At 50.3% G+C, this 13,385-nt stretch overlaps 1 protein-coding gene across 1 annotated transcript; it reads right to left on the reverse strand.

Annotated features, from left to right (window-relative positions):
• Window positions 1-1,375: 1,375 nt before the first annotated feature.
• On the reverse strand, window positions 1,376-11,627 carry Snx33 (sorting nexin 33). Its single transcript, XM_051197527.1, has 2 exons — window positions 9,376-11,627; window positions 1,376-2,850 (listed from the first exon to the last, which is right to left on the reverse strand). The coding sequence occupies exons 1-2, from the start codon at window positions 10,844-10,846 to the stop codon at window positions 2,597-2,599; spliced, it is 1,725 nt and encodes a 574-aa protein (XP_051053484.1). The 5' UTR covers window positions 10,847-11,627; the 3' UTR covers window positions 1,376-2,596.
• Between the last annotated feature and the right edge of the window lie 1,758 nt (window positions 11,628-13,385).

Consider the following 13,385-nt stretch of genomic DNA (forward strand, 5'->3'; position numbering starts at 1 on the left):
GGGAGGGCAATGCTATTCCTTAGGGCAGGAAGTGTTGCAGGGGACTTTCCAGGAATCATGGGTTAAGAGGATCATTCCAGAAAACCTCAGGAAGGAGCCCTACCACCCCCACCTATGCTTACAGCCTTCTCTGTAGAAAACTACATGGAGGCCAAAGCTGGTAAGAGGCTACAAACAAGAAGTTAGTTCCTTCGGTAGTAGGAAAATGAAGGCAGGCAGGGAGGGGAGAATTCCTCAGAAAGTCCCAAATCTGACCTAATTTTGACCCAAAGCCAAGGGGTTCCATTCCAAAAGTTCCTGTAAGGACACTATGGCCTAAGTGAGGCCCATTCCTTACCCACTGCCGCAAACTCCCCAAACTCTGACCTGGCCAAAACCCTTCCTGGTGAACCTGACCCTGGAAAATCCCCACTGCCTCTGAAAGAAAACCAGCTCATCTGCTCTTTCCATATGTGAAAGAATTCTTCCCGGTCACCAGGGCACTCCCAAGGGCATGGAGATGAGTTTTGTTCAAGTTCTAAATGGAAGCCACTGCAGGGCTGGGCATCCAAGACTGACCAAGTCTCTGCCTCCCCTGTGCTGGACTGGAGCTTTCAAAGGACAGCTCCTTAGGACAGGAATTACCTGGGACTATGCTGGGCACAGTCTCACACTCTCCTACAATCCTCAGCACAAAGACATGGCAACTGGAAGCCTGTACAGCACTTTACCCATTTTTGGAGATAAGGGAGCAGCTAGCAATATGGCTGTCAGTAAAGTGCTTATAGCATAAAGCATGAGGACATAAGTTCAAATCCCCACCACTACATAAGTAAAAAGTGAGAACTCGGACATGACTACACATGTCTTTAATCACAGCCCTGGCAGGCAGAGGCAGGTAAATCCCTGTGACTTCCAGGCCAGCCAGTATTATACATTCATGTCATTAGCCTGTAATCCCAGCACTGAAGAGACAGAGATAGGAGGATCCCTAGAGTTCACTGGCCAGCCAGCCTAGCCCAATTAGTAAGTTTCAGACCAACGAGAAGCTCAAAAAATAAAGTAAAAAGCAACTGAAGACACCCAACATTGATCTCTGGCCTCCATGAGCACCTCCCTTGAACACACACACACACACACACACACACACACACCAAGACACAGGCAAACAATGAGGAGGCCCAGGTCTGAAGAGGCCCATGTAGCCAGCTGGGGGTATGGAGCCTTCTACTGCCTCTGACCAACATAGCTTTGCTCCTATGTTTTGAAGTTATGAATTAATTTTTAGACCCACCAAGATCATTGAATCCAGCCCAGTGGGGCAGTTTGGGTTCTATTCTCCCCAACTCTCTCCACTTCCAGGATTGAAAAAGAAAAGGCCATGCCTATGTTACAATATTGTAAAAGGTTTATCAAGAAAAAAAGAGTCAAGCAGCAGGACCCAGGAGCAAACCATGGCTTCCCAGGAAGGCAAGGCAGGACAAGGTCACTTCCCAACAACATGCTGCTGGGCCACATCCTGGCCTGAAGGGTAAAGGGGCAGTAACTCCTGGAGAATGTAAACATAGGTCGGTGGCTGCACTAGACAAGTGGGTCTGGCCGGGAGCAGGAGCATCTAAAGCTCCCAGTTTCTTTCTCGCAGATTTCCCACTGCAATGAGAAGACCGGCCCACAAAGGTGCCTGGGAGCTTGGGACCTGGACTTGGTAGAATGGGGAGTTACTGAGGGTTCCTCCAGAAGGGCAACACCGGGTCCCAGTGCCTCATGGTTTGAACACCTTGATCCCAGAGAAGGGAAATGGCTGCATAGTTCCCTAATCAAGGAAATGTGTGTGTGTGTGTGTGTGTGTGTGTGCATGTGTGTGCGCGTGTGTGTGGGGTCCCCCAACCAAGGTAGAGGGGAGTGGGAGACCTATAGGAGGGAGTTGGCCGGCAGTCCCTCCTGCAAAAGCATGAGTATGGCAGGGAAAGCCAGGGACCATGGAGCAAGAATGATCCCTCCCTCTGTCATAAAGATCAGAACCCATGGAGACAACAGCAAACTTGGTTGGGAAAGGTAAGGAAAGAGAGAGACATCAGTCCTCTCCCCAAAATGTCCTTCACTCCATTTACTCTCTTGTACTTGTAATTCTTCAAGATATTTCTGGAATGTCACCTTGTCCATGGAGTGTCCCCTGACTAGCAGAGTTCGGTGGTCCTCCAAGGAGTTTCCATGAATCCTTAAGTGTCACTGTCATACTGTATTATCTGATATCCATCTTGAAAGGTGGCTCTTCCAGGACAGGCCCGTTCCAGTCTTGGTCACCAATGTCTCAGCCATGGTCACAGCAGTCAATGGAGTCCAGGGAATAAACAGGGTGTGGTGGCCAGGTGAGCATGCACTATAGGCTCCAGAGAAGCCTGTTCTCTAGGAACTGACCAGCAGCCCAGGCTTTGGCTCAGAGAACTCCTATCTCCATTCACCCATCTCTAAAGTAAGGGAAGACTTCTCCAGGCCACTCACCTCACCCACTCCTGAGCACCTGAGCCACTGCTAGGGGCAGAGAGGCCTGGAGTGGGATGGACTGCAGTGACCAGGTCCAGGTGGGAAGAGGACCCGCATATGTGGCCAGAGTCTGTCAGAGATGGTCATACATGCGCAGGGTCTTCTCCAGTTGCTGGCTCACCCGCTGGTAGAAAAGGATTTGCTGGCGCAGGTAGCTTTGCATCATATGCTTGAAGTCAAGCTCACGGCGCTGGTGGAAGTGGTTCATCTCGGCTTGCAGGGCAAAGCCTACCACACGGCAGCGCCTGCGAATGCCATCTGCCTCTTCCTGGGCCATGCGGCCCTCATCACTCATGCGCTGGCTTTCCTTCACTTTGGCAAAGGCACCTGGCAGGATGGAGCACAGGACAGGCAGACAGGTTAGGGCTTGGACCTCCCCTACTCCCTCCCTCCCTGTATATCCCTCTAGTCTCACAAAGTCGAATGACACCTCAAATGGCTCCGCCCAGACTTCCTCCTGAACCCACCTGGCTATCTCCATCAGGACATCACAGGCCTCACGGTTTCCTATTTTAGCTTCCCAACATCTTGTATCTTAGCTGTCACACTCTGATTGGCTGGCTTCCCTGAGTTGTGAGCTGAGTGAGTTTCAGGGACTATCATGCTCCTCTGTTCCCCAGGTCCCATAAGGTCTGGCCCAGGCAGATGTGGACACGTCTGAACTGACTCATCTCATTCCCAGACTGCTAGGACAATGACATCTCCTTGATTTGAGAATCTATCTCACAATACCCAAAGATGTTCCCTAAACTGGATGCCATGCCTGGCTCTTCAATGCCTGCAGTAGACAGTCCACACCCACTCCCCTGGCTAGGAGGCCTCAGAGAGTTGGCTCTTGTACATGTGACTTCCATAGTGACACCATATCCATCCAACCCTCCCAGTTCTTTCCCATCTTACCCCTGCCTGCAGGATCTCTATCCATAATTCAAGGACTAGATCAGGTTCCACTTCTACAACAAAGTCTCCCCAGTGCCCAGTGGCAGGATTGCCTCCCAAATGTACCTGTTCCCAGCCTGCTAGCATACAGATGGTAAAGCCACCTGGTATGTCTTACATACAAGCTCTGCCCACTCCTCACTCCTGTCCCCATAGAACCAGAGGAGACTGTAATAGTAAACAGGTGACAGATGGTAATGACAAGACATAAACACGGGCAGGGGCCTTAATCTGGAAGAACTGGACTGAATCAAGCAACAGTTAATAATTCATTTTTGAATAAAAAGAAGGTGACTAACTTTGCCTTTAGGCCCATTGTTAAGAGGAGGAGGTATTGTGTTCATGCCTGGTATTCACTTTCAAAGAACAAAGGGGAGTCCTTAGTGCAAGGCAGCCCTCACACTTTTCCTTTCGTTGACTGCTTTGTTTTTTGAGATTTATGTCATTTTTAATTATTTGTATGTTGGGGAGGAGAGTATGTCTAGTGAGTGGCAATGGAGGTCAACAACATCAGCTCCCTCTGAGCATCCCTACCCCCGAGTTACAAGCAGTAGTGAGCTGCCTGACAAGGGTGTTGGGAACTGAACTTGGCTACTCTGTAAGAGCAGCACATGTTTTCAGACACTGAGCCATTTCCCCAGCCCTTTTTTAGTTCTATTAAAGTTTATTTTATTATTTTATGTGTATAAATGTTTGCCTACATGTATGCCTGTGGATTGTGTGTGTGCCTGGTGCCGTTGGAAGCTAGAAGAGGACATCAGATCCCCTGGAATTGGAGTTATAGATAGTTGTGACCCACCATGTAGGTACTGGGACATATATACAGGCAAAACACCCATACACACAAAATAAGTTAAAAAGATTTTTTAAAGAAAGATTTTGGGGTTTTGTTTTGTTTCTGAGAGAGTTTCTCTGTGTAGCTCTGGATGTCCCGGAACTTGCTCTGTAGACCAAGCTGGCCTCCAACTCACAGAGATCCAGCTGCTTCTGTCTCCCAGGTATCCAGACACAGACAGAGCTGGCAGCAAAGGCTTTAGAAGGGGGAAAGAGAAGCAGAGGCCCCAACTGTGCTCTCCATCTGTGGTGGTCTGAACAATGGCCCTCATATGGGGCTTCTCCAGGTGGCAGAACTGTTTGGGAAGGATTAGGAGGTATGGCCTCATTGCAAGGATTTGAGGTGTCAGAAGTCCAGATTCCCAGTTAGTGCACACTCTCTCATGCCTACAGATGAGATACGGCGTTTCAGCTACTGCTTCACACCATGCCTACCCACCTGCTGCCATGCTGTCTGCAGAGATGGTCGTGACCTCTAATCCTCTGAAACTGAGCCCCAGTAAATTCTTTTAGAAGTTGTCTTGGTCATGGCGTCTCTTCGAAGCAATAGAAAGGTAACTAAGACACCATCACTTCTCCACCTGGTGACTCAGTCTGGGACAGAGACCAGTGACAGCTAAGGAGTCCCACCAGAACAGGCTGGATTATGCTTGTCAAGAACTCTTCTACATTCTACTTAGGACTCCATTTGAGATTCCCTCAGGGTTGCCTTCTGTCCTGGCACACTAGATCCCAGGAATGAGGAGTGAGGACTTGCAGCCTATCAGCTGTAGAGCCCCAGGGTCCCAGGTATACTACCAATCCTCCCCCACTTAAAACTACCTGCTCTAAATTTGGGGGCAGGAGGTCTGAGCTCTAGTATCAGCTGTTACAACTCCAGAAAACCACTGCTCTGCTGGGCTGCAAGTGTCTCCTCTGTCAAAGGGGACAGATGGTAGTAGACGCCAGGCTGCTGAAGACTGCTCATAACAACCAAATACACGTTTCCACATCTGTAAAAAGGGACAACAGCACTAGCACTACAGTAACTGAGGATTAATTGAACTAATATGCATAAAAGGCTAAAACCTGAAGCTGCCATAAATGAGGACTCAAAATGCTTTGTGTTTTCGTGTGCACACTGCCTCCAAGTATGAATGTATGTATGTGTTTGTGTATAACATGTGTATTTATGCATATATGTTTGCAAGCATGTTCATGTGGGTGCAGGAATGCATGTGCTGTGGTACACATGTGGCAGTCAGAGGGCAATCTTGGGTGTCAGTCATCACCTACCATTCTGCTTAAGACAGAGTCTGTCCTTTGTTGTTTGATGCTGTATACACCAAGCACAAGCTTCTGGGTGATCCCCTGTCTTCACTTTCCTTTGCATCAAAGAAACACTATGTTTAACTACTGAGCCTGGCTTTTGGGTGGGATTTACCCATTGAGCCATCTCCCCAGGCTGCAAACTGTTTTTCTACCCAAGGACTCACAGCGATCACCCGCCCATGGTGACTCATAGCAACACAATTGTCTGTTATAAAAGCTTAGAAGGTATGGTATAGCACACACCAGTGCTCAGGAGGTAGAGGCAGGCAGGTTTCTATGAGTTGAAGGCCTGGTCAAGTTCCAGGTCAGCCAAGGCTACATAATGAGACTCTGTCTCAAACAAAACAAAGTAAGAAAAGCATATAAGAGCTGGGTGGGATAACATACATCTACAATCCTAGTACTTGGAGGGTAGATTACAATCCTGTCTTAATCCTAGAACAGGAGGATCTCAGCAGTTCAAGGTCATCCTTGGCTACATAGCAAGTTACAGTTTGAGGTCTACCTCAGCTATATGAGAACCTTTCTCAAAAAAACAAAAACAAAGTGGGCCATCTATGTTGTAGTGGATGGTGGATGGCCCCACACCCACACCTCGCTGTGGTAATGGTACAAGCCTTTAATCCCAGTTCTCCAGAGACAGAATTTGAGGCCAGCCTGGTCTACATAGAGAGTTCCAAGCTACCTATGACTATATAATAATACCTAGTCTCAAATAAATAAATACATCATACATAAATGGGGGAGTAGGGAGGTGAGTCCATCTGGGAAGAATTAGCAGAAAGAGTGAGGGATGAATATGATCAAATTATACTGAATAAAATTCTCAAAGAATTAATAAAATATTAAAAAAAAACAGCCTAGGCAGATCAAGAACAGTAGCACATGCCTGTTGTTCTAGAACTCAGTAGAATGAAGCAGGAAGATCAAGAGTTGAGGTTAGGCCAGGCAGTGATGGTGCACATCTTTAATCCCAGCACTCAGGAGGCAGACGCAGGAGGATCTCTGTGAGTTCGAGGCCAGCCTGGTCTACAGAGTGAATTTTCCAGGATAGCCAGGGCTACACAGAGAAACCTGTCTCAAACAAAACACAAACAAACTAGAGTTAAGACTAGCCTGGGGTTCCCAGCAAGACCCTGTCTCAAAAAAGAAGGAAGAGGAACAACTGCTCCCATCGGAACTGGAAAGATGGTTAAACACACTTGTTGCTCATGCAAAGGACCAGAGTTTAGTTGGCAGCTCACAACTGCCTGTAAGTCCAACTCCAGGGGATGCATGCACACTCTTCTGGCCTCTGTGGATACCCTCACTCACAGATACATGCCAATACACATGATTGAAAACAAAGCCAAAGGAGGAGAGCAGCAGCAATCATTGCTTAGGTGAAGAAAGGGTTACATAAGGCTGAAACCTATCTGTCCCCTAGACAGCAGCTTGTACCTACAGGAACTACCCTGCTTTAGGTAAGCCACAAGGTCCCTCAAGGATGCTCTGTAGTCCCAGACCTGCCTCAGGCACACAAAGCATACAAATTGAGGTGGTCGTACAGTATGAAGTGCAAGCCTCCTTCCTTCCCCCTTTCCCTTCTGCACCATCAATCCCAAATGTCCAGCCCTTGGGAAGTTCCCTCCTCCATCTGCCTGATGCAGTAGATTCCAACATACTTGATACCTACTCTGCCATCAGATCAGCTCAGTGCTGTTTATCTGTGAAACTGAAGGGACCATACCAGCCACCAGCCCTGTTTCCTGACTCCCCAGCCTGGCTGGGCCTCCCCCAACTGTTTCCTCACATGCTCACCATTTGTTCAAATATCTAGAAGGGACAGACGGAAGGAATCCTGTGCAGTAGGACCAAACATCCTGTTACTTTCTCTGAGGAAAGTACCCCAAGGCTAGTACAGGATGTTCTCCAGCTACAGCTCCAAAGCCTGCCCAGTTCTGTCTCTTAGACCAACTCCAATCCCTCTTCTCACACTCACTCTAGACACAGGCTAGAACTCAGAACCTAGAGTAAGCAGGGCTTGCACTGCAGGGGGCAGATAAAGGGAAATGACCTCAGGCAGCATTGGCCTCAAGCTGCCTGGTGTCCTCATAGGGCAGATGATGTTTCCCGACTCTAGGAAATGTCTCAAGTGGAGACTGAGACATGGCCTCTCCCACCTGTCTGCCAGTCTGAGGTAAAAAGGACAATGTAGTTTTTCCCCCCACTTCTTTGATGAGAATCTGGGAACACTCAGTGTGTGGACATGTGACTGACTGTCCCTCTTGTCCCACTCTGCCCTAAACTAGTCTCCAGCGACTGTGTGAGGGTAGCTGTTTAATCATTGTGCCCAGCCTCTTGCTGCCCACACAAAAACATGCCATCCAAGGAGCTGGTTGGACCAGCTTTCCAGGCCCAGCACAGTGTGTGGCCCCACTTCCTCACAGGGAAGCACCTGCCCCTGCCAGGCTGGGCCTCCTCTCTGAGTGCAAAGGCAGATCTATGGGACCAGCCTGAGACACAGGGCAGGCCTTCCCCAGAAGTCTCTACCTCAAAGGCCTGAGAAACCAAGGTCCAGGAAGGCAAAGGCCCTTCCCAATCAGGGGCACAAGACAAACCGGGTGCCAAGCCAGGCTAGAACTCAGGCTTTGGCTCCCTGGGGCTGAAAGGGAAAGAAAGGTAGGTGGAGATGTGTTACTAGATACAAGGGTTCAGTAAACAAAAGAGGTAAAGGAGAAGGTGGAGGGGAAAGCTGCTTGACAGCTGGAGTTCTGACAGCCTCCTTCATGATTAGGACAGGGGCCTGAGGACAGGGGTAACATATTCTCTGTTTCCTACACTCAAACAAGAGGGACTGCCCAGAGTAAAACTCCTTGACCTCAGGGCCTAGGGTCCTGGGAGCCAGCCCCACACCCTGCCCCAGGGAGGACCACACCTCTCTCTTGACATCTGCTTTCCTAAGTCTGGACTCAGTCACCTGTTAGGTCAGCCCCTGACTTAATTCTCATGCAAGAGAAGTCCAGCTTGGGAAAGGGAAGATACACTGGCCCATGTGAACAGAGCCCTGGACCCCTGATTGTATTCCCCTGTGCCCAGCTTCGTGCTCCATGTGACCCAGGATGAGTCACTTTGCTGGCACTTCCTGAACAGCAGCAACAGGCAGGGGCTCATCCTGTCCCTCCTGCACACAGGGGGCCATGAGGAGTGAAAACGATGGGCTGGGAGTCAGCCAATATGAATATGTCCTTGGAGAGCTAGAAGGAGGAAAGGATAGTCCCATCTGAGCCACAACCACTCCATTGTGGACAGATTTCATCTGTAAAAATGAAGACAGAGATCCTCCTGCACAGACAGGGGCTGGCACACAGGACAGAGGGCAAGTCTAGGCTCAAATGCCTCAAAGGTAGGAGGAGCTAAGCCTATGAGAGGGTAAGACAACCTGTGTCTGTGTCTTGGTCCCCCTTGAATCAGGGGTTCATATAAGGCACAATCTGGGATTTGGTTAACTCTGTGTTCCCAGAACCCAGGGTGATACATTGGGGTTCCATGCATGATGGAGTAGATTAGACATGGAAAAACCAGAGTGGCCAGGAAGGTGTGCACAGAGTTCAGTGAAAACAAAGACCACACTTGTCCCACATGATCCCTCTGCCTACAATAGCATTTCTACAGAATCATCTCGATACATTTGTTGAACCTGTGATGGAGATGGAGACAGGAAAATGTGATGAGCTGTTCATCCTCATACAGGCTGTCGCCATAGTCCCACACTTAGGAAGGACTTACCTTTTTGTAGGTGGATAATGTCAGGGAAGTTGGAGAGCAGGCCCTGGTAGAGAGACAGTGTGTCAAGCATTTGGAAGAGGTCATTCTTGGGCTGTTCGGCAAACATCTCACCAACAGTTTCATAGGTCCGGCCGGTGTGAGATATGGCATTGTTGAGGGCCTCAGAGCTAAAGGGAGGATCCATCTGGAAGGCATGGCTAATGGCCTGGAAGGCACTTCCTAGCTTCTGGAATTCCTTGCGGAAGCCTCCCACATGCTTCCGCACCAGTTCTGACGCCACGGTGCTAAGCTGCAGGACACTGTCATCCATCTTCTTACTGAAAGCCTTAAATGTATCTACACGGTCCTCTACATCCTGCAGATCCTGGTGTTCTGTGGGGATCTGGAAGGTGAGCAGAAAGCTGGCACCTACCATCTCATCCTTCTCTGCCCGGCGTTTACCCATCTTCCACTGTTTATCATCTAGGCAGCTGAGGAAATGCTGGAAGCCCTCATACTGAGAGAGCACTGGGTGGCTAGTCATGTGGTCCATCCAGAGGATGAGTCGTCGCTTGCGCTTCTCTATGAAGTCCTCCTCAAAGCGGCCGGTGGCTTGCTTCTCTGGCAGGTGAGGCACTGAGATGACAGTGAACTTGTGTAGAAGGCGGTTGTAGAGCCAATCAAAGTGTTTGTAGCGCCGGTAAACAGGTGAGCCAGCATGGGTGGGTGTAAGCTTGTAGGAGATGTAGCTTTTGATGCCTTTGAACTTGGTCTGTTTGGTGGGATCCTCTACGGAGCAGGCAAATGGGTGGGGGTTGGCCTTCCATTGAGGGCCACGAGGGCCCATCTCAATGGAGTATGTCTCAGCTATCTTGGCCATCATGGGCACATCACCAAGGATGAAGGCCTCCACTCCAGAGCGCACAAAGCATGAGAAACGATTGAGGTTCCGTCCCACCACACTGCCCCGCTTGGCAGATGCCAGACTGTCCTGCCTTTCCAAGGGTGCCTTGGGTCGGAAAGCCATATGCTGGCTGGGGTAGGCACCCGGGTAGGAGAGGTTGAGTGGAGGGTGCCCGTTGGTACCTAGGCCACCAGCCCTTGGCTCTTCTACCACTGTGCATCCATCATCCCAGTCATCCCAGTCATCATCATCATCATCCTCAAAGCTCCCTTGGTTTGAGAGGAAGCCACTGCCCCCACCACTCCTGGCTGGGTTGGCCATACTAGAGGTGTTATACAAACTCACTTGGGTACCCATGGAGCCTGCAAGGCTGCTGGGGTAGTCCACGTGGTTGGTGCTGATGCCAGGACGGACAATCTCAACATAAGAAGCAGGGAAGAGCCCTGTCTCCCCACGGCTATTCTGCCCCTGCAGCCAGCCATCCAGGGAGGTCTCACTGAAGATAACCAGGTCTTCATCCTGCTGGATGCTGATTTCCTCCTTGTTCTCACTGTGGAAATCATAGAGGGCTCGGCCTTTCAGAGCCATGGCTAGGCTACCTGGCAGGTCAAGACTAGAAGGAAAATGCCTGGCCCAGACCCAGGATGCTCAGCAGGGTGTCCAAAACTGTACTTGCAGCTCAAAGTCTAGTATATTTTACTCAGACCCTCAGGAAGGGTCTCAGCATAAATAAGATGTTGTCTAGCTGCCTTCTCTTCAAAGCAATGTCCATGGTCCAGAAACTGACTTACCCAGCCTTGGGGTATGTGCCTGTAAGCAGGGAGGGGTTGGTCATGATCACAGTTTTTCTTCTCTCCCTTGGCAGCCCCTGAGAGAGAGGGAGTCTCTCCCTCCTTTCACATCAAGTAGAAAAGTCAAATGACCTGAAGAAACCAGCTCTGCTAGAACAAGAATGCAACAGACACTTTCCACTAGAACAATGTTGTACAACAGAAAAGAATCAGCCCCGATCGATCACGGTCCCAGGAACTCAGGCAAGTTTCTGCCTCCCCCAGCTCCCAGCTCCTGCTGGCAACTCCAACTTTGGGAGGCTCTCACATTCCTCTGAAGATCTGTTCCTTCCTCCTTCCTCTCTCCTCCCTGGCCACCGCGTCTTCAAGAATCCAGAAAATCCAAGAGGGGCAAGGAGAATAACAGCAGAGTCCTGAACCAATTCCAAGGGTGGATGTGTCCGGCCTCCAAACGAGCCAGGCCAGGAAAACAAGGGCCAAAGCTTGCAAAACCAGCGGATAACTACAAGACCTAGGGGGTGCGACCCTGCCTCGCCCGCTCTGGTGCCCTCTTCCCGCCCTGCAAGTGTAGCCCCTACCCCCAGAGAACGGGGCAGGGGGCAAACCTCACAGAGGACCTCTCTCTCTCTGTCTCTCTCTGTCTGTCTCTGTCTCTCTCAGTGCCTCTTTTGTTTGCCTAATTCCTCAGCAGTTTCGGAGTAGAAGCTGACCCTGATCGGAGTCCCATAACCCCTGTCCAGAAGTAACACTAGTGGAAACCTCCACCATCACCCCACCCCCACCCCCACTGGTGTGCCAGCAATCACTCAACAGTAGTCGGTAGATGGAGTTCCGTCGAATAGATGGCGCGACCGGCTGTTTGTCTGTCCGTCCGGCGGTTCGTTCTCTGCGATGCCCTGTGGACGCGGCCGGAGAGGGATGAACTGAGTCCAAGTCTCCTGCTTTCTTCCCCCGCACTTGCAACCCCTCAACGCTGCCAGCGGGAAGCCAGATCCAAAACAAAACAAAAATCCAAAAAAAAAAAAAAAAAAAAAAAGAAGAAGAAAAAGGAGTCCAGGAGGTGGCGTCCCGAAGAAGGAGGAGAAAGCAGTAGGGGAGGTGAGGGGTGGGGAGAGGGAGGGAGGTATGAGGGAGGGAAATCAGGCTAGGGAATTGAGCAAACTCCACAGCACTTCCGCGCGTCCTGGCGGAGCAAGGACCGCGCAGCTCCGCCCATCCAAGGCCAGGAATGCCACCACCCGCTCTTCGTCCTCTTTCCTTCTGGCGGGCGTCCTCCTACCCTCGAGTTCAGTCTAGGTGGTTGGAATCCGGAAAGTGGAGCGGGAGTCGGGGAACTGAAAGCTTTCAGTAGCCGAATTGCCGGTGCGGAGAATCACCTCTCCTTCGTGTTGGAGCGCCGCGCGGGGGAGCTCGCCAGCCGCCGCAGGGCCTCGCCTCTTGGACTCGATAACCCGCTTGCCATTTCCGTGACGCAAGTGCAGGAAAACTCCTAAAGTTTGCCGAGCGCGGAGTGGCAAGGAGGTAGCTAAGGGATAGGAAAACCACGCCGGCTGCAGGGGAGCAGAGCCGCGGAGGACCCTTACCGGTCTCGCTTGCTCCGATCAGTCCAGGGACTAGCACAGATACGGGATTGTTCTCAGAAAGGAAGACAGCAAACTGTGCGACCCTGGTGTCCCGCATGGGATACCGGATGCTAGAGCCTGATTGAGCCAGGAGTACCCCTGCCTTTGGGCAGCTTCCTTCGGTGGGGGTGGGGTGCAAGAGTATACTTCTGAAGTCGCAAAGAAAAAAATGTAGGCTTAGGAGGATTCTGGGTTGCCTTTTCCTTTCTTTGGAATGGGATCTTCCTTTACGATCAACAACACCAAGAAGGCTATCTGGTAGATAGCCTCCAGACTTCCAGGATTTGACCCTTCAGTTTAGGCAAAACGCGGAGAACTGATTAGGACAGGGATTATGCTAAACTCTGGAGCAAATAATAGCACAATGGTTGTTCACCCAGTCTGTCTCATTCATTAAGTTATATATTCCAAACGGCAAATTAACCGAATACCGATAATTTGCCAAACCCTGGAAAGAAAAAGTAAGAAACTGTGCTTCTGTTCTGGGAGCTCATTAGTATCTGCACATGTGGGCAAGATGTTGCTGTCTAGTGTAGTCAGTGCTGTGGAAGATGCACGGGAGGGCACTTAGCCTGAGTGGAACACATGTCAAGGACTTTATCTTTTCCTCGGGGATGTCTGAGGTTACACAAAGACTTTAGCCCAGACTCCTTTCCATGCTGAGCCCTGGAGCCTTGTTTACTGCCGCCTGGCTAGAGCTTCCTACCTCCACAT

The sequence above is a fragment of the Phodopus roborovskii genome, unplaced genomic scaffold (assembly GCF_943737965.1).
Source record: "Phodopus roborovskii unplaced genomic scaffold, PHOROB, whole genome shotgun sequence".
In the NCBI taxonomy this organism is placed as follows: domain Eukaryota; kingdom Metazoa; phylum Chordata; class Mammalia; order Rodentia; family Cricetidae; genus Phodopus; species Phodopus roborovskii.